Source organism: Stenella coeruleoalba, assembly GCF_951394435.1.
Source record: "Stenella coeruleoalba genome assembly, chromosome: X".
NCBI lineage: Eukaryota > Metazoa > Chordata > Mammalia > Artiodactyla > Delphinidae > Stenella > Stenella coeruleoalba.
Window position 1 is genome coordinate 86,694,629 of NC_137152.1, and position 21,697 is coordinate 86,716,325.

At 36.9% G+C, this 21,697-nt stretch overlaps 1 protein-coding gene and 1 pseudogene across 2 annotated transcripts in view; both read left to right on the top strand.

Moving 5' to 3' along the window:
- Window positions 1–21,697, top strand: part of TBC1D8B (TBC1 domain family member 8B) — a gene marked incomplete at its 5' end in the record, with an annotated part of 36,995 nt that overhangs the window by 1,105 nt on the left and 14,193 nt on the right. Inside the window, 7 exons of the mRNA XM_079910998.1 lie at window positions 1,426–1,575; window positions 2,105–2,255; window positions 2,739–2,953; window positions 17,387–17,504; window positions 18,446–18,731; window positions 19,681–19,810; window positions 20,349–20,447. Of these exons, the coding sequence (XP_079767124.1) occupies window positions 1,426–1,575; window positions 2,105–2,255; window positions 2,739–2,953; window positions 17,387–17,504; window positions 18,446–18,731; window positions 19,681–19,810; window positions 20,349–20,447 (1,149 nt within the window). The remainder of the gene's footprint in view (window positions 1–1,425; window positions 1,576–2,104; window positions 2,256–2,738; window positions 2,954–17,386; window positions 17,505–18,445; window positions 18,732–19,680; window positions 19,811–20,348; window positions 20,448–21,697) is intronic.
- LOC307180744 (cytochrome c-like) lies at window positions 14,753–15,396 on the top strand (annotated as a pseudogene). The gene has a single exon. The product of its transcript is annotated as a cytochrome c-like (transcript).

The following is a 21,697-nucleotide window of genomic DNA, read 5'->3' on the forward strand; positions in this document are numbered from 1 at the left end:
CCCGCCAGCAATGAATAAGAGTTCTTCTTGTTCCACATCCCCAGTAGCACTTGGTGTTATCAGTGTTCTGGATTTTAGCCATTTTAATAGATGTGAAATGGTATCTCATTGTTTAAATTTGCAATTACCTAATGACATATGATGTTGAGCATCTTTTCATATGATTGTCGTCTTTATATCTTCTTTGGTGAGGTCTCTGCTTTGGTATTTTGCCCACTTTTAAACTTGGTCCTTTTTTTTTTTAAACAGTTTCCTTTAGTTCTTTGAATGTATATATATAATAGCTGCTTTCCATTCCTAGTTTAAAAAAATCTAAGAAGTAAGCCCCTTCTGGGACATTTTTTTTTTTGTTGGTTGCCTTTTTTTTTTAGTTCTTGTTTGTATTTTTAAGCATGGCTTCCTCAGATCACCCCCTGAGTCAGTCTAAATCAGTGGTCAGTTGATGATGGGCCAGAAGATTTCCTTAAATGCCTTGAACCAGTAAGTTCTCCACCTTTTGCCAAGAGGATCTTTGTGTGAAGGTATACTTCATACTTTAGGAAGTTTATAAATCAGCCTTAGTTTTCATTTCTTATTTCCAGAGTTGAATGACTGGGGCCTTCTCCTGTCCCATTTCTTTCCTGGGTAGGTTCACAGTCTTGTATACTCATGCATACTTTCAGATCCCCAAGAATATGTTGGAACCTTTCAAAGTTCCCCTATGGCCATCTGATTTTCAAGGTCTTCCTTTTAAATTTTTAGCCAGGCTCTTGTTTGCCCCAAATTGAAATCACAGCCTTAGGCAGCTGTGATATTATCAGAAGATTGCTATGGTTTTCTTGGAATGCCCGGGGGAAAGGACTTTTTACATAGAGCTGAGCTCTGAGTCAAATCAAATAACAACACCCTAGGAATGGAGATTTTCCTGGTAGCTGCTAGTTTGGTGAAAATATTGACTGTGTTCTGGGGATGGGGCTTTTAATAAAGTTTCAAAAGATCCATTGGTGTGATAATGCTGGCTTTCATGGCTACCATACCTCTGAGCTTGGAAGGGCGGGAGGATGGGAATAACCTCAAGTTAAAACTTCACAGACTGGTGTTCTTACTGAGGTTCATTAGTTTTTTTTTGAATCGATACTTTTCAGTTCATTCTGTGCCTTTGGTTAATTTCCAATGTTCTGACCTGTTTTTTTAAATGTTTTTCCTGTATTTTATTGCCCAAGTAGGGGAATTCACTCATTAAGGTCATGAGCTTGATGTTCTGGACATTAGTTTGTTGACATCTCTAATTTTGGTGGAAAAACAATGTTCTTCTGAGACATTGCTTTAATATTTATTATGTATATAAATTGTGGTTTGTAAATGACAGATAAAACATTAGCACTTTTTCTTTTTGCGGAAACTTTTAGGCACACATTTGGGACAATTATATTCTTTCTTTTTCAGGTTCCTGTTAGTTCTGAGTCTGTAGACCCATCTGATGATATTGAGGTACAATCTTTGATATGTCAGAGAGAATGCAGCAAAACTGTGAACACTGAAGCCTTAATGACAGTATTTCACCCTCAGAATTTGGAGACTCTTAATTCCAAAATGGTAGGAAAACAAAATATTTAAATCTATAGATTGAAACAGTTGATCAAAAATAAAAATCTTAGATCAGACTGAAAACTCTTCTTTTTGGGCTTAAAGAGGTTTTCTAGCAGGTACTACTGTGTGACATGTTTGGTTCCATTACAAAATAGGACTGTTATCAAGAATTAAGATGAAAGTTGAACCTTGGGCTTTATTTGCATAGATTTCTAACAGTCAATCCTAATTGGGGTGATTGGTGAGAATGATGGTTCAAAGCTTTACCTCCTAGGTGTCATGGTTTTACCATTTTAATATGAGAAGAACTAAAATAGTAAATTAAACCTGTTATGCTCACATGGATTTTAAAGATTTTTGTGATGACAGTGGTGCAGGGTTTAGCCCATCTGTGAATACTGATTTTGACTTTCTGTGTTCTTGTTTTCCATAGGTATTGTTTCATGGTGAAGAGAGTTATTGAGTTATTTGAAACTTAATTTCAAATTAAGTTAATTTCTCACCATGTTTAGTTGCTTTGATTTTTTTGTTATAGTTGAAAGAAAAGATGAAGGAACAGTCCTGGAACATCCTGTTTACAGAATGTGGGCGTGGTGTTAGCATGTTTCGGACCAAAAAGACTCAAGATCTGGTTGTAAGAGGGATTCCAGAGACCTTAAGAGGAGAGCTCTGGATGCTTTTTTCAGGTATTACATTTATTCACTTTATTCATTTAACAGACATTATCTATGCCCCTTCTAGGAGTTGTATGTACTAAGCTAAATAAAAATAATTACAAAGATGGCTAGGACTAAGTCTTATCATGAGTTCAGACTAGTCACAGAGAGTACGGTAGTTATGTGTACTTACCTATATATCCATACATCCATTGTCTGAGCAGATTAGTTTATTAGGCAATAGCTAACTGCAAGAGACAGGGTGGGAATCTCTAGTGTCAGAAGGAAGTTAAAGGGAAAAGACAGTTCATGAAAATGTTATTCTTTTGGATAAGATTCCTGTCCTGATGTTATAGATTCTAGTGGGAAGCTTTTCCTTTTATTTGTTTGTACTCAGATAACACTTGAGCATAAAGCTTAATTTAAAAGTAATCCAGTTCTTCATGTATATAGGCAAGTAGTAGCTTTGTTATGTTCCTCTTCTTTTGTATGTTAATGTGATCATCTGTACAGGTGCTGTTAATGACATGGCTGCTAATCCTGGCTATTATGCTGAAGTGGTTGAGCAGTCTTTAGGGACCTGCAACTTGGCTACTGAAGAAATTGAACGTGATTTGCGTCGCTCCCTGCCTGAGCATCCAGCCTTTCAGAGTGACACTGGCATATCTGCTCTGAGGCGGGTACTCACTGCTTATGCATTCAGGAATCCCAAAATTGGATACTGCCAGGTATGATTTCATTATGAGCTCAACTGTTATCGTGTTCCAAATGATAAAATCACATCAAATCCAACTCTACTAATAAGGACAGAGATTGGACTGAGATTGATAGTGGATATTATTAATGCAAGAATGATAGTGGGAATACTTAGAATTGATATTCCATTAATTCATTTTTCTTTTAATTTAACAAATATTTACTGAATTCCTGCTCTGTAAAAGATACTGTGCTAGGTGCTCAAGACTATATAAAGCTGAATCAGATAATAATCCTGCCCTTAAAAATATATGGACTGGTAGGTATTAAAACATATTCAAGGACTTCCCTGGTGGTGTAGTAGTTGTGAATCTACCTGCTAGTGCAGGGGACACTGGTTCAATCCCTGGTCTGGGAAGATCCCACATGCCATGGAGCAGCTAAGCCTGTGTGCCACAACTACTGAGCCTGCACTCTAGAGCCCACACGCCGCAACTGCTGAGCCCACACACCACAACTACTGAAGCCCACGCACCTAGAGCCCATACTCCGCAACAAGAGAAGCCACTGCAGTGAGAAGCCCGCGCACCTCAAGAGTAGCCTCCGCTTGCTGCAACTAGAGAAAGCGCGTGTGCAGAAACAAAGACCCAATGCAGCCAAAAATAAATAAAAAATTTAAAAACAAAAACAAACAAAAAAGTATATTCATTGGCAAAAGAAAAAGAAATGAGACAATTTATTAGAGAAATATTAAGTCTCACCAGGATTTATAATACGGATAAGTTGGAGGAACAGAGAAGGCTGCATGGAAGAAGTGGCATTTTTAGGTCTTGAAATTGGTGAATTTTAGATGTATGGAGATGGAATGAAATACCATTTGTAGGTGAAGGGATCAGTGTAACCAAACACAGAGGTAAATGTGGAATATATGTAGGACCGTGTTCTGTTTAGTAGAATTGTAGAGTGAATGAAGTGAGGTAATTGAGGGAAAAAATCAAAAAGGTAGATTGGGATAGGTCAGGAGTTTGAATGTTACTTTGTAGGCAGTGGGGGAATCACTGAAAAAAATCCTTTAGGACACTAAAGGGTATGCCAGACTGCTAACACAAATAATCTCAAACACAATAGAAGTTTACTTAAAGGAATAAACAGAGGAGAGCAAATATTCAAGTCAGTAGGTAGCTCTCCTCCATGTGATTATTCAGGGATTTAGGCTGACAACAGGCTCTGTCATCTTCAAAACATAGCTTCCAAGGTGCTCTTTCATTGCCATTACTACTCACAGGAAGAGGGGAGAGAGCATGGAGAAACAATTATGAGAAATTATATTGGCCAGGCCTGGAAGTTGCATACATCACTTCACCCACATTTTATTGGAGGATCTTGGTCTCATGGCCACACCTATTCATAAAGAAGTCTGCAAAATGTAGCGTGGTGGAGCACATGTACATCCAGATACTATGGAAGAAGGGGAGATTGGGTTATGGTGGATAGCTAGCACTCTCAGCCACACATTCATTTATGATGGGGTTGAGTACCCATAATGATTACATATCAGTCCTACCTATCCATTGAAACTTATCAATAGAGAGGTATTTTTGAAAAGCAATTTAAGTGAGTGGATCATCTGAATGACCAGTATTTAGCATGTTTTAGGATCTCTGAAAGGTAATAAAGAAGCATAATGCTTCTTTTCTTAAAGAGCTTACACTCAGCCTATAATGTTATCTATATGTGGTAGTTTAAAGGCAGCTTCAAAGTAGGCAACACTTGATTTTTGACTTTAAAAAATGAAAGCAAAATTAGAAACATGGAGGGCCAGAGGAAAGTTATTCAGAGTTAGGTAACACTATAAGCAATACCATTCAGGTGAAAATAAGCCTGCCATGGAGATCAGACTGGCTAGGTTCGTGCTGGAATCAAGAAGTAAATAAGTTTGTGTGAGGCAAGATCATGGTGAATCTTTCAAGCTTGGGAGAAGTTTGAATTTAATATGATAAGCAGGTTTTGTTGCTTTTGACCAAAAACTCAGGTGAGCCATACTGACTCATGGCTGGCTGACTGGCTTTGTTTATCTTTTCTTCTTCCATCCTTCCCTCCCTTCCTTCCATCTATCTGATCTATCTTCTTCCTTCTTTTCTTCCTTCCTTTCCTTTTTTCATTCCTTTTTCCTTTCATCTATCTAGAGATAGAATTCACATACCAGAAACTTCACCCATTAGTGTTTTTTAGTATATTCACAAAGCCATGCAACCATCATCACAGTCTTAACCTCCATAACACTTTCATCACCCCAGAAGGAAGCCCCACATCCATTAGTAGTTACTCCCCATTTCTTCCTACTCCCAACCCTAGGCAATCACTAATCTACTTTTCTGTTTCTATGGATTTGCCTGTTATGGATATTTTATCTAAATGGAGTGATACAATATGTGGTCTTTTGTGTCTGCCTGATTTCATTTAGCATATTGTTTTCAAGGTCCACCCATGTTGTAGCATGTATTAGTACAATACTTCATTCCTTGCTATGGCTGAATAATAGTCCATGGTATGGATATACAACATTTTGTTTAACAGTTGGTAGGCATTTTGGGTTGTTTCCACATTTTTGCTATTGTGAATAATGTTGCCATGGATATTCGTGTACAATTTTTTGTGTGGATGTGTTTTTTCATTCTTTTGGGTATTTAGCTAGAAGTGGAATTGCTGAGTTATGTGGTAACTTTATGTAACTTTAACATTTTGGGGCAATGCCAAACTATTTTAAAAAGAGACCGTACCATTTTACATTCCCACCAGCAATGTGTGTGATGGTTCCAATTTCTCCACATCCTCGGTGACACTTGTTATTATCTCTCTTTTTGATTATAGCCATCCTAGTGAATGTGAAGTGGTATCTCGTTGTGGTTTTGATTTGCATTTCCCTAACATGCTTATGGGCCATTTGTATATCTTCTTAGGAGAAATGTCTATTCAAATCCTTTGCCCATTTTAAAAATTGGATTATTTATCTTGTTACTGTTGAGTTGTAATGGTTCTTTATATATTTTGGATACTAATCCTTTATCAGATATAGTATTTGCAAAATTTTTCTCCTGTTCTGTGGATTGTTTTTTTACTTTCTTTTTTTTTGTGGTACACGGGCCTCTCACTGCTGTGGCCTCTCCCGTTGCGGAGCACAGGCTCTGGACGCGCAGGCTCAGTGGCCATGGCTCACCGGCCTAGCCGCTCTGTGGCATGTGGGATCTTCCCGGACCGGGGCACGAACCCATGTCCCCTGCATCGGCAGGCAGACTGTCAACCACTGCGCCACCAGGGAAGCCCAGTTTTTTCACTTTCTTGATGGTGTTCTTTGAAGCACAAAAGTTTTAATATTTGTTTTTGTATGTTTTTCGTTTGTTGTGTGTGCTTTTGATGTCATATCTAAGAAGCCAGTGCCTAATCCAAGGTCAAGAAGATTTAGTCCTATGTTTTCTTCTAAGGGTTTTATAGTTTTAATGCTTAAATTTAGGTTTCTTGACCATTTTGTCTTAGTTTTTGTGTGTGGTGTATGGAAAAGGTTCAGCTTCATTCTTTTACTTGTGGATAGCCAGTTGTCCCAGTGCCATTTGTTGAAAAAAAAGCAATCTTTGACTCATTGAATTGTCTTGGCACCCTTGCTGAAAATCACTTGACTATAAATGTTAGGGTTTATTTCTTTTTCTTTTCTTTTTTTTTAGAAGATGTTGGGGGTAGGAGTTTATTAATTAATTAATTAATTTTTGCTGTGTTGGTCTTCGTTTCTGTGCGAGGGCTTTCTCTAGTTGCGGCCACTCTTCATCGCGGTGCGCGGGCCTCTCACTGTTGCGGCCTCTCTTGTTGCGGAGCACAGGCTCCAGACGTGCAGGCTCAGCAGTTGTGGCTCATGGGCCTAGTTGCTCTGCGGCATGTGGGATCCTCCCAGACCAGGGCTCGAACCCGTGTCCCCTGCATTAGCAGGCAGACTCTCAACCACTGCACCACCAGGGAAGCCCTAGGGTTTATTTCTTGACTCACAATTCTATTCTATTGACTTATGTTTCTGTTCTCATGCCAGTATCACCCTGTCTGTTTTACTACAGCTGTGTAGTAAGTTTTGAAATTGGGAACTGTGAGTCCTTTAACTTTTTTTTTCCAAAATTGTTTTGGCTTTTTAGGTCTCTTGCATTTCCATATGAATTTTAGGATCTGTTGTCAATTTCTGGATAAAGAAGAAAAATCCAGCTGGAATTTTCTTAGTCATTGCATTGAATCTGTAGATCAACTTGGGGGATATTGTATATTAACAATATTAAATCTTCTAATACACGAACACAGGATGTTTTTCTTTTCCATTTATTTAATTCTTTTAAAATTTCATTCAGGGTTGTTTCATAGTTCCCTATGTGCAAGACTTTACTTCCTTTGTTAATTTTATTTCTGAGTTTTTTATTCTTTTTGACATTACAGTAAACAGAATTGTTTTCTTGATTTTATTTTTGGATTGCTCAATGCCAGTGTATAGAAATACAATTGATTTTTGTATATATTGATCTTGTATCCTGCAATCTTGCTAAGCTTATTAGTTCTAGTAGATTTTTTTTGTGGATTCCTTATTTAGAATTTTCTATATACAAGATCATGGAATCTGAATAGTGATATTTTTTACTTCTTCCATTCCAACCTGGATGCCTTTTTTTCTTCTTTTTATTGCCTGATTGACCTGGCTATAACCTTCAGTACAGTGTTGAAGAGAAGTGGTGAGAATGCATATTCTTGTCTTGTTATTTACCTTAAGGGGAAGCAATCAGTCTTTCATCATTAAGTATGAGGTTAACTGTGGGCGTTTTATAGATTCTTTTTATCATGTTGAGGAAGTTCCCTTATATTGCTAGTTTGTTGAGTGTTTTTATCATGAAAGGGTGGTGGATTTTGTTAAGTAATTTTTCTGTGTCTATCGAGATAATCATGTGATTTTTTCCCTTTATTTTAGTAATATCATTGTTGACCTGAAACAAATAGACCACCAGATATTTCTTCAGCAAAGATGGATTTATTCAGGATGAGCAGAGAATTGCAATTTGGGGTCTACAACCGTGGCGAGCCATGGGCAAGTCCCCCAATGGCAAGGGGAGGAGAACACTTTTATAGAGAAGAAAAGGAAGTTGGAAGGGCTATAGTAAACTAAGAGTCCATGACTTTTCATTGGCCTTGCCAGGAAAGAAGAGTCTTTTTTCTGCCTGTTGGTCTCTGCTGTAGTTGCAGGGTACAAGAGCGCCCCCTTCTGGTCTCCCAACTCTTTAATTGAGGTTTCCGTTTTTTAATTTTTTACATTGTGTATTACTTTTGCTGACTTTTTTTTAGTTTATTAAAAGTGCATATTTATTGTAATAAATTTAGAACATAAAAATTACATAAAAGAAAAGAAAAATCATCTATAATCCCACTACCCAGAAATAACCACCACTAACATTTTTCAGTACTTCCTCTTAGTCTTTCCATGTAATTAAGTGTTCTTAAAAAGAACATAGTTCTTTCCTAAATTTCTCTATGGCACTCTGTTATACATCATAGTATATTTCATCAATGGCTTGTTTGGGGACATTAAAATTGTATTCTTGTGAATTCCCTGGTTGTCCAGTGGTCAGGACTCCACACTTTCACTGCTGAGGGCCCGGGTTCAATCCCTAGTTGGAGAACTAAGATCCTACAAGCCACGTGTTGTGGCCAAAAAAAGAAAATTGTATTCTTTATTTTTGTTTTATGTTGTCTCGTTTTGTTTTGTAAAACTACTCTTAACAAAACATCCTTGTGACTAAATCTTTACATACCTCCTTGTATTTTCCTTAGGACAATTTCTTGCAAGAATAATTGCTTTGTCCAAAAAAAATATTCTTTCTTAGGCCTCTTATTAATATTAAAAAAATTGTGATAAAATATACATATTTTAATCACTTTATAAGTAAAAATGCAGTGGCATTAAGTACATTTACAACATTGTGTAGCTATCACCACTGGCTATTTCCAGAACTTTTTCATCATCTCAAGCAAAAATTCTCTACCCATAAAGCAACTCCCCATTCCTCTTCTCCCAGGCCCTGTTAATCTCTACTCTACCTATTATCTCTATGAATTTGCCTATTACAGGTACCTAATTTAAGTGGAATCATATAATATTTGTCCTTTTTGTGTCTTGGTTTTTTTTTCTAACATCTTTATTGGAGTACAGTTGCTTTACAATGTTGTGTTAGTTTCTGCCATATAACAAAGTGAATCAGCTGTATGTACACGTATATCCCCATATCCCCTCCCCATTGCATCTCTATCCCACCCCTCTAGGTGGTCACAAAGCACCGAGCTGATCTCCCTGTGCTATGCAGCTGCTTCCCACTAGCTATCTATTTTACATTTGGTAGTGTATATATGTAATGCTACTCTCTCACTTTGTCCCAGCTTACCCTTCCCCCTCACTGTGTCCTCAAGTCTGTTCTCTAAATCGGTGTCTTTATTCCTGTCCTGCCCCTAGGTTCATCAGAACTGTTTTTTTTTTGTTTTTCTTTAGATTCCATATATATGTGTTAGCCTACAGTATTTGTTTTTATCTTTCTGCCTTGCTTCACTCTGCATGACAGACTCTAGGTCCATCCACGTCACTACAAAAAACTCGATTTTGTTTCTTTTTATGGCTGAGTAATATTCCCTTGTATATATGTGCCACACATTCTTTATCCATTCATCTGTTGATGGACACTTAAGTTGCTTCCATGTCCTGGTTATTGTAAATAGTGCTGAAGTGAACATTGTGGTACATGACTCTTTGTGAATTATGGTTTTCTCAGGGTATATGCCCAGTAGTGAGATAGCTGGGTTGTTTGGTAGTTTTATTTTTAGTTTTTTAAGGAACCTCCATACTGTTCTCCATAGTGGCTGTATCAATTTACATTCCCACCAACAGTGTGAGAGGGTTCCCTTTTTACCACACCCTCCCTAGCATTTATTGTTTGTGGATTTTTTTGATGGTGACCACTCTGACTGGTGTGAGGTGATACCTCATTGTAGTTTTGATTTGCATTTCTCTAATGATTAGTGATGTTGAGCATCCTTTCATCTGTTTGTTGGCAATCTGTATATCTTCTTATGAGAAATGTCTATTTAGGTCTTCTGCCCATTATTGGATTGGGTTGTTTGTTTTTTTGATATTGAGCTGCATGAGCTGCTTGTATATTTTGGACATTAATCCTTCTCAGTTGCTTCGTTTGCAAATATTTTCTCCCATTCTGAGGGTTGTCTTTTCATCTTGTTTATGGTTTCCTTTGCTGTGCAAAAGCTTTTAAGTTTCATTAGGTCCCATTTGTTTATTTTTGTTTTTATTTCTCTAGGAGGTGGGTCAAAAAGGATCTTGCTGTGATTTATGTCATAGAATGTTCTGCCTATGTTTTCCTCTAAGTTTTATAGTGTTTGGCCTTACATTTAGGTCTTTAATCTATTTTGAGTTTATTTTTCTTCTTGTGTATGGTTTTAGGGAATGTTCTAATTTCATTCTTTTATATGTAGCTGTCCAGTTTTCCCAGCACCACTTATTGAAGAGACTGTCTTTTCTCCATTGTACATTCTTGTCTCCTTTATCAAAGACAAGGTGACCATATGTGTGGGGGTTTATCTCTGTGCTTTCTATCCTGTTCCATTGATATATATTTCTATTTTTGTGCCAGTACCATACTGTCTTGATTACTGTAGCTTTGTAGTATAGTCTGCAGTCAAGGAGCCTGATTCCTCCAGCTCCGTTTTTCGTTCTCAAGATTGCTTTGGCTAGTTGGGGTCTTTTGTGTTTCCATACAAATTGTGAAATTGTTTTTCCAGTTCTGTGAAAAGTGCCGTTGGTGGTTTGATAGAGATTGCATTGAATCTGTAGATTGCTTTGGGTAGTATAGTCATTTTCACCATATTGATTATTCCAATCCAGGAACATGGTATATCTCTCTATCTGTTTGTGTCATCTTTAATTTCTTTCATCAGTGTCTTATAGTTTTCTGCATATAGGTCTTTTGTCTCCTTAGGTAGGTTTCTTCCTAGGTATTTTTTTCTTTTTGTTGCAATGGTGAATGGGAGTGTTTCCTTAATTTCTCTTTCTGGTCTTTCGTTGTTAGTGTATAGGAGGAATGCGAGAGATTTCTGTGCATTAATTTTGTATCCCGCAACTTTACCAAATTCATTGATTAGCTCTAGTAGTTTTCTGGTGGCATCTTTAGGATTCACTATGTATAGTATCATGTCATCTGCAAACAGTGACAGTTTTACTTCTTTTCTGATTTGGATTCCTTTTATTCTTCTTCTCTGATTTCTGTGGCTAAAACTTCCAAAACTATTTTGAATAACAGTGGTGAGAGTGGGAAGCCTCGTCTTTTTCCTGATCTTAGTGGAAATGATTTCACTTTTTCACCATTGAGAATGATGTTGGCTGTGGGTTTGTCATATATGGCCTTTATTATGTTGAGGTAAGTTCCCTCTATGCCTACTTTCTGGAGGGTTTTTATCATAAATGGGTGTTGAATTTTGTCAAAAGCTTTTTCTGCATCTATTGAGATGATCATATGGTTTTTATCCTTCAGTTTGTTAATATGATGTATCACATTGATTGATTTGCATATATTGAAGAATCCTTGCATTCCTGGGATAAACCCCACTTGCTCATGGTGTATGATCCTTTTAGTGTTCCGTTGGATTCTGTTTACTAGTATTTTGTTGAGGATTTTTGCATCAATATTCATCAGTGATATTGGCCTGTAGTTTTCTTTTTTCTTGACAACTTTGTCTGGTTTTGGTATCAGGGTGATGGTGGCCTCATAGAATGAGTTTGGGAGTGTTCCTCCCTCTGCTATATTTTGGAAGAGTTTGAGAAAGATAGGTGTTAGCTCTTCTGTAAATGTTTGATAGAATTCGCCTGTGAAGCCATCTGGTCCTGGGCTTTTGTTTGTTGGAAGAGTTTTAATCACAGTTTCAATTTCAGTGCTTGTGATTGGTCTGTTTATGTTTTCTATTTCTTCCTGGTTCAGTCTCGGAAGGTTGTGCTTTTCTAAGAATTTGTCCATTTCTTCCAGGTTGTCCACTTTATTGGCATATAGTTGCTTGTAGTAATCTCTCATGATCCTCTGTATTTCTGCAGGGTCAGTTGTTACTTCTCCTTTTTCATTTCTATTTCTGTTGATTTGAGTGTTTTCCCTTTTTTCTTGATGACTCTGGCTAATGGTTTATCAATTTTGTTTATCTTCTCAAAGAACCAGCTTTAAGTGGTTTTTTTTTTTTTTTTTTTTGCTTTTGCTGTACGCGGGCCTCTCACTGATGTGGCCTCTCCCGTTGTGGAGCACAGGCTCTGGACGTGCAGGCCTAGCAGCCATGGCTCACGGGCCTATCCGCTCCGCGGCATGTGGGATCTTCCCGGACTGGGGCATGAACCCGTGTCCCCTGCATCGGCAGGCGGACTCTCAACCACTGCGCCACCAGGCAAGCCCCATCCCTATTCTTTTGTCTCTGTTTTTTCTTTTGCCCTACCCAGGTTTGTGGGGAGTTTCTTGCCTTTTGGGAAGTCTGAGGTCTTCTGCCAGCATTCAGTAGGTGTTCTTTAGGAGTTGTTCCACATGTAGATGTATTTTTGATGTATTTGTAAGGAGGAAGGTGATCTCCACGTCCTACTCCTCCGCCATCTTGAAGGTCCTCCCCTTGTGGACTTTCATGTTTTACCACTCTTGTATCCCCGGGATAAATCTTACTGGGTCATGATGTGTAATCCTTTTTATATGTTAGTTCAGTTTTCTAGTATTTTGTTTGGGATTTTTGCATTTATATTCATAAAATGTATTGATAATAGTTTTCTTTTGATGTCTTTGTCTGGTTTTAGTGTCAGGGTGTCAAAGAATGAGCTAGGTAGTGTTTCTTCCATGCCTATTTTTTGAAGAGTTAATGAAGGATTGGTGTTAATACTTCTTTAAATTGTGGTAGAATTGGCCAGTGAAGCCATCTGTTTCTAGAGTTTTCTTTGAAGGAAGTTTTTTCATTATTAATTCAGTCTCTTTACTTATAATAAGTCTGTACAGATTTTTCTGTTTCTTCTTGAGTTGGTCTTGGTGGTTTTTCTAGGAAATTGTCCATTTTATCTAGGTTGTCTAATTTGTTAGCATATAGTTGTTCATTGTATTCCCTTATAATCCTTTTTATTTTTGTTAAGGTTGGTAGTAATGTTCTCTATTTCCTGATTTTAATTTGAGTCTCTCTCTCTTTCTCTCTCTCTGTCTCTCTGTATCTTTCTGTTTTTTATCTTTTTGGTTAGACTACCTACATGTGTTTCAGGTTTTTTAATCTTTTCAAAGAACCAACTTTTGGTTTTGTTGAGTTTTCCTTATTTTTTTTCTATTCTCTATCACTTCCTGTTTGTGCAGAGCCTCAAGATTAGCCAGAGGTAAGAGCTTAGGGCTTTTTCTGTTCTATCATGAGCATGCATACAGCTCTGGGCAGGCATGAAGCCATATCATGCACTTTGCCTTCTAGATTCCCAGGAATAAGTTAGAGCGTTCCAAAGCCCCTTTTGGATATCCCATTCCCCAGCTTTTTATTTTAACCCTTTATTAGCCTATTGTTTGGCCCAGTTGTTATCCACTGCCTCAGGCAGATGCATGTTCAACAACTGCTTCTGATTTTTTCAAGGAACATTTTTTCAAGGAAAGGCTGTTTGCCTTGGGTGAGCTCTGTGTCAGGTCAAATAAAGACAGCCTTATGAGTGCGGTTTTCCAGGGAATGACCAGACGGGTCAAATAATGACAGATCTCTGGGAATGGGACTGTGAAGGCGCTCCAGCCCCATTCTGTTTCCTCCCATGGCTGCTAGGTGCTGCTTTTCACCATGATTGCTGAGTGTTGGTTTTTCAGGCTTTTGTAAAGCTGAGGAGGAATGGGACTTGGACGATTTAAAATGCCACAGAGCTCACTGTTTTTACTGAGATTCAACCATTTCATTAAGTAAAGGCTTCCTGAATTGCTGTAAGCTTTTGGTGCATTTTCAGAGCTCTGAAAAATTGATTTTGATGATTTTTGCTAGTGTTCTTGTTGCTTTTATAGAGGAAAGCATTTTCGGAAAGCCTTACTCTGCCATTTTCACTGATGCTCCTCCCATTATGGCTTCTTGAACAGGAAAGTGATGGAGTAAAAACTGAACTTGAAGTCAAATATTGTACCAGATCTGACAAAGGATTGACATACTTAATATAAAAACCTATAAGAAAAGTGTTGAATTATAAAAATGAATAATGGGGGCTTCCCTGGTGGCGCAGTGGTTGAGAGTCCACCTGCCGATGCAGGGGATGCGGGTTCATGCCCCGGTCTGCGGGGATCCCACATGCCGCGGAGCGGCTGGGCCCGTCAGCCATGGCTGCTGAGCCTGTGCGTCCGGAGCCTGTGCTCCGCAACAGGAGAGGCCACAACAGTGAGAGGCCCGCGTACCGCAAAAAAAAAAAAAAAAAAAAGAACAATGGACATGAAAAGATGAATCACAGAAAAAAATACAGATTGATAATAAAGTTTAGAAAAGGAAGTTCAATATCAAAGAAACTCAAATTCAAACCATGAGATACCATTTTCACTATCAAATCAGCAAAAGCAATTTTAATTATTACAATTCTTAGTATTGGCAAAGGAGCAGGGAAGTAAACATTCAAATGCTATAGGTCAGAAAAACAAATTGGTACAGTCAATTTCTGGAATACAATTTGGCAGTAATATCAAGTCGTTTAATAATAATATTCAGGGGAACCTCTTAGTTGTGCACGGAGAAAGAACGATTTAAAAATGGGTGATGTTGAGAAGGGCAAGAAGATTTTTGTTCAGAAGTGTGCTCAGTGCCATACTGTGGAAAAGGGAGGCAAGCACAAGACTGGGCCAAATCTCCATGGTCTGTTTGGGTGAAAGACAGGTCAGACTTTCAGATTCTCTTACACAGATGCCAACAAGAACAAAGGCATCACCTGGGGAGAGGAGATGCTGATGGAGTATTTGGGGAATCCCAAGAAGTACATCCCTGGAACAAAAATGATCTTCACTGGGTTTAAGAAGAAGGGAGAAAGGGCAGACTTGATAGCTTATCTCAAAAAAGCTACTAATGAGTAGTAGTTGGCCACTGCCATATTTATTACGAAACAAATGTCTCATGATTTTTTATGTGTACCATATTTAAATTGATCTCATACACTGCAATTCAGATCATGAATGGCTGAGGTAATATTTCTCTCCTGATTTAAATAAGATTGGTTTGTGGCTAAAAAAATATGATCAGCTTGGACTTCCCTGGAGGCACAGTGGTTAAGAATCTGCCTGCCAAGGCAGGGGACACGGGTTCGAGCCCTGATCCGGGAAGATCCCACATGCCACGGAGCAACTAAGCCCATGCGCCACAACTACTGAGCCTGCTCTCTAGAGCCCGCAAGCCACAACTACTGAGCCCGTGCGCCTAGAGCCCGTGCTCCGCAGCAAGAGAAGCCACCGCAATGAGAAACTTGTGCACCGTAATGAAGAGTAGCTTCCGCCCTCCACAACCAGAAGAAGCCTGCACGCAGCAACGAAGACGCAACACAGCCAAAAATAAATAAATAAATAAAATTTTAAAAATAAATAAATAAATTGCTGTTAAAAAAAATATATATATGCACCTAAATGGCATGTTGATTATTTTTAAAAAAAGAATATGGTCAGCTTTTTGATTTTTGATAGTGATTCCGGTTCAACAAGTACTATCACTCTTTTCCCCTTCTAAAGAGATGATTAAACTTGAATAAGAAATGTTAAACTTTTCAGGCATATAGTGAATGCCTTCTCAAACCCTATAGGAGATTGGTTTTATATTTAGATTTATATAACTGTTTATATTAATATATTTAAATATTGAGAAGATCTTTTCACTGTCTCATAGAACAGCAGGATTCACCTGTGTTTCAAGTTGTGTTCATTCGCCTGTTAAGGCAAGGGCTGAAGATACACTGGCAATGTCCACTTTCTCTTTTTGGGCTTAACTATGCCAATTTAATTAAAATTCTCTATCTATCTAAAATATTGCCTTTTACTTAATGAAAGGCATTTTAGTGTGGTTTATGTATAGCATCAAATAGAGAATATTTAGTACTTCTTACACACATACCACAAAAATAATAATATTCATTGACCAAATAATTTAATTTCTATGTATCTTTACTGAGAAAATAGTAAACCACTTGGATGAAGATTTATATACAGAGATATTCATTGCATTGTTATATATAATAGTGAAGAGTTGAAATCAACCTAAATGTTCAATAATAGAATAGCTAAATAATTTATAGTATATTCAACTTAATAGATTTTTTACAGTCATTAAAAATACTGTTTTAGAAGACTTATTTAATGGCATTGAAAATGTATAATATAATGTTAAGTGAAAAATCAAACTTTAATATACAGTTTGGTCTAAATTTTAGAAGGGGAAAAAGGAAGGAAATACAAACACAAAAAAAGTACATCAACTTGTTAATGGTGGTGATCTCTAGGTAGGTAAGATACAGGAGATTTAATTTTCTTCACACCTTTCCATTCTTCCCAGATTCTATACATTATGGGTTTATTAACTTTATAATAAGGGCTATGGCCAAATGTTATATAAATGTAGTGATCTGACATTTGTATGGAAGATAGATTAGAAGGAGAAAGTTAGGGTGGTAGTGGGAATGGAGAGGATAAAGAAAATCTAAAAGTCATTTTAGGAATTCCCTGGCAGTCCAGTGGTTAGGGCTCTGTGCTCCCACTGCAGGGGGCACAGGTTCAATCCCTGGTCGGGGAACTAAGATCCTGCATGCTGCGTGGTGCAGCCAAATAAATAAATAAATAAAAATAAAAATAAAAAAACATTTTATAAGAAGAAACTCTAGGATGTGAAGACAAATTGGATGTGGCAGATAAAGGGTTTCTAGCGTGATCAAAATTAAGGTAGCAAAGAAGAGAATCCTATTTAATAGAGGAAAGATGTAGTTTTAGACACAGCTGAGGATGATTGACATCTAAGGGATGTTCTCCTGTAGGTAGTTGAAAATACAGATGAAGTTTGTTTCTCCAATGTTAGTATGTCCTTGAAAGTATGTAGTGTTTTTTTTTAAGACTTGGCGATAATTAATATTTTTTACTCATTGAAATTAGTCTAAATTTAGAGAGGTTTTACTTATTGTATGCTATGTTCATGATATTATTGCTTCATTTTCCTTGAATGTACCGTGTAAAATAACTGGTTAGCAAACGTTAGTGTGACTTCACCTTGTTTTGCTTTGGACTGGCTCAGAGTTCTCATGTTTCCATTATGATTACTCTCATAGTTGTTGTTATTGCTGAAAATTACTATGTTTGAATAAGAAATGTAATTATTACCCCAACAGTATTTATTTTTTATTTTTCTATGAATTTTAGGCAATGAACATTTTGACTTCAGTATTGCTTCTGTATGCAAAAGAGGAAGAAGCTTTTTGGCTTCTGGTTGCTGTATGTGAACGAATGTTACCTGATTATTTTAATCGTCGAATCATTGGTAAAAAACAAAACACATATACATATACGAACACATATTTCTTTTCTAAACATTTTATAGGCCTCTTGTCTATCCAGTTACCTATCAAATGGAAGAACTGATAATTAAGTTGCAAAATATACAAAATGCAAGCAATATCAAATGTCACATTCACTGACATGCTCAAGAGAAGAGCTTTTTGCACTGAACATATGATTGGAAAAATGTATTATTTAATACGTTGCTTTTTAAAAATAAAGTGCCTGGTCTGTTTCCATATAAAATAGAAGTTTTAAGTTTACTATCTCTGTATTGCTAAAACAGTGGTAATCTGAAGCATCTGGAGCTACTGGAAAAATTTTAATAGTCTCTTTATGTGAGAGAGATTTTAATCAGCTTAAAATCTCCACATTTTTATGAATTGTATAGATATATTCAAGCTTTGAAAGAAGGATCAAGTTCTTAGTTTGTTACTTATATAATATTTTCTTCAGTCATCAAATATTTGTAGATCCATGATCCCCTACCTTAAAACCATAGGTGGTCTCCTTTGTACCCTCATAAGCCTTCGGTGTCATGGCTAGGTCGTTGACTGTATTGTCTTGTGTTATAATTATTTGTCTATTTATTGCAAGTTCTATTAGAGATTAAACGCTTTGAAGATGAGACCATTTAATTAATTGATGTATCTCTTATAGTACCTATTACAGGTTTCTGCACATAATAAAGATTCCATAAATAACTGTTCCAATGAATATGAATTGAGTTTCTCAAGTGCTTCTTGATGCATGATACTGCTAGCAGATAAAGAGATGCATGAAATATAGAAAAGGCACTGAAGAAGTTCATAATTTAAGGAAGAGAAATGAGATAATATCAGCCTACTAATAGAAGTGGGAAGGTATTGGAAACAAGTCCTTTTGAAAGGTGTTCATTTTAAAATTTCTTTTTATGTTCTCCAGGTGCCTTGGTGGATCAGGCAGTCTTTGAAGAACTTATCAGAGATCACCTTCCCCAGCTGACTGAACATATGACTGATATGACATTCTTTTCCTCAGTTTCTCTCTCATGGTTCCTCACACTTTTTATTAGTGTGCTACCTATTGAAAGTGCAGTGAATGTGGTGGACTGTTTCTTCTATGATGGAATAAAGGCCATTTTACAACTGGGATTGGCAATACTTGACTATAATTTAGACAAACTTCTGGCATGTAAAGATGATGCTGAAGCTGTGACAGCTTTAAACAGGTACTGTGAGAATCATAACATTTAAATCTGGAGAGCCCCTTAGAGCTTACGTTGTTCAAACCCCTTATTTTATAGATGAGGAAACTGAGCCCTAGAAACTTTAAATAATTTGCCCAAAGTCACAAAGCTGGTTGAATGAAAACGCTAGGCCTAAAGTCCACTCCTCTGTTTCTAAATAGAATATAACAAAAGTAAGTCAGTCACTTTGAAGTAAACCACTAGGTTATATATACATTTACACTAACATCTAATATGGTTGATTCGGTATGCTGGGACTTTCATAGTCCCATTTCGAGCTATAAAGTGTGTTAGAGTAATTTGAGGTGGGGGAGGTGGTTGATAATATTAAATGTCCAGTGGGGGGAAATTGTTCTGGTTTTCAAGTGGTTTCAATCAGGTAAGCTGAGCTTTATTTTCCTCGTGCCTTTTCTGTGAATTCTATTTTGTATTGAAACACATGTGTGGGATATGTGTGTGTGTTTGTGTATACACAGTATATGTTAAATGAATGAATATATGAATATTTGGGTAACTTGTAATGGTGCATCAAATCCCATTTATTTATAAAGAATAAAGTATAAACACCTCACTCTGGTATTTAGAACTCTCAATGTTAAGGCCTCAATGTATCTTTCTTAAATTATTTCTCCTCACGTGCCTCTACATACCGTATATTCCACCCTTACTGGGCCATGTGGTATTTTCTGAGAACTCTCTGAGCCTATCTGCTTCCTCATGCTCTCCTCCCCACCTCTGAAGTCATTTCATCACCATCCCATTTCCCACTCCCATGTCCTCCTAATTCCCAACCATCTTCAAATTCTCCTCCCTCATAAGACTGTCTCTTGTCCTCTCGGTAGAAATTAATCTCGAACTAGGGAGAAATTAGCTGTCATTTTCTCTGTATTTTACTTCTACTGATTCTTGTATTACTGTCACTTTTGGATAGGTTCTTTGACAATGTCACTAATAAGGATAGCCCGTTGCCTTCAAGTGTACAGCAGGGTTCAAATGTAAGTGATGAAAAAAGCAGTCATATTAGAGTGGATATTACAGATTTGATTAGAGAGTCAAATGAGGTAAGTTTTTCTTATACCATAAATATAATTACATAGCATATTTAAAATGATAGATACTATAGTTATATCTCTAGTGGTATATTAAGAGTAAGATAATAATACATGTAAAGATGCAGTAATGTAAAATCTGATTTCACTTTAAAAATGAGTTCTATGAACTGTTCCTACGTTATATAGCTTCCTCTGCTTCAGTTTGCTTTTCATTAAATGAAACTATTCACATAGTTTTACAAATAATGACCACTTTTAAATATCTATCGCTGCATAAAAAGGTGAAAAATATTCTCTTCTTAGAGACTAAGAATTTTACCAGTGTTCTTGTACTTAGTCTAGACCCATAGTAGATGGAATCCTCTCCTGTGAATATACAGAAAAACTGAAACGTGGGCGGTGAAAATTTGCATAATCACTGAAGAAGTTGGGAAAATAGCTAGGAATAGAACCAAGGCCTCTGAGAATTGAATCTGATGAAATTCAATTGTAAGAAAAGTGGATATTTATTATGAATGAGTATCCACTGAAATCATATTTTTTGCAGAAATATGGGAGTATTCGCTATGAAGATATATACAGCATGCGCTGTCGAAATAGGTTGTATGTGATACAGACCCTAGAGGAAACAACAAAGCAGAATGTGGTGAGTATCCACCCAATGGGGGAAAACCAATTTGAGTAACATTTTTTTCCTGAACTTCATTTAAAAATTATCATTTCATGTTAAGAAAATAAAATAACTATACATTTGAGCTAGATTCTTGCCACAGCTTAGCTTACTGTAAATTTTTTGAGAGGAAATAAGTGATTTTCTTCTGGTTGAAGCATTGGTTTTCCAACATGTTTTGTGTTATGTGACCTTTAATATTGAATGCTATGATGTAGGCATTTAAGCATAACATATTTGTGATGTGCTTCATCAATAAGAACAGCTGACCTACATAGTACTCTAGGCTGCTAATATGTATTATTATCCTTGGATACCCAAGATAAAGTGAAAAAGGAATAAACAGTGTGTTTTAAGTACTCCTTTTTAGTATTTGGATGACTGCATTAGAAACTGTTAATATTGGTTGCTTCTGGTGAGTGGAATTAATAGATTTCTGGTTGGAAGAGAGAGTGTTTTACTTTGCTGTATGAATCCTTCTGTGCTGTTTGAGCTTTTATCATGATCATGTATTGTTTTTGTAAACCTACTTGCTTAAAGGTTAAGTCCTCAGAGGTACAAATCTGGGAAAATTAACATTTCTGAATACATGCTCATTGTGAATAATTCAAACATTATAGAAATGTAAAAAAGTAGAAGTTTCCTACCCCAGGAGTAACTAACATTAAAATGATTTGGCATGTATCCTTCCACATCTTTTTTCTAAATATCTATAGACATAAATGTGTATGTGGTGGGGGGGAGGGGGACAATATAGCTTTTCAAATGAGATCATACCAGTTACTTTGTTCTGCAACTTTTTTCACTCAGAGCTATATCATGGTCATTGCATATTATTGCATACCTCGCTTCTCTTAATGCACTGAATAGTAGGTCTCCATTTAGTAGGTCTCCCTCTCTCTTTCATTTTAATGTTTTTTCGCTTTTGCAAGTAATACCTTATATAAACAACATGGGTTTGAACTGCACAGGTTCACGTACATGTGGATTGTTTTCAATAAACATGTACTACAGTACTACAAGATCCATGGTTGGTTGAATCTGCAGATGTGGAACCATGGATATGAAGGGCCAACTGTAAAGTATATGCAGATTTTTGACTGTGTGGAAGGTCAGCACCCTTAACCCCCGAGTTGTTCAAGGGTCAACTGTATATCTAATCTTACACATTTGTAAGAGTATTTAAACATTGACAGGTCCTGCTAAATTATCCTCTAAAAGATTTG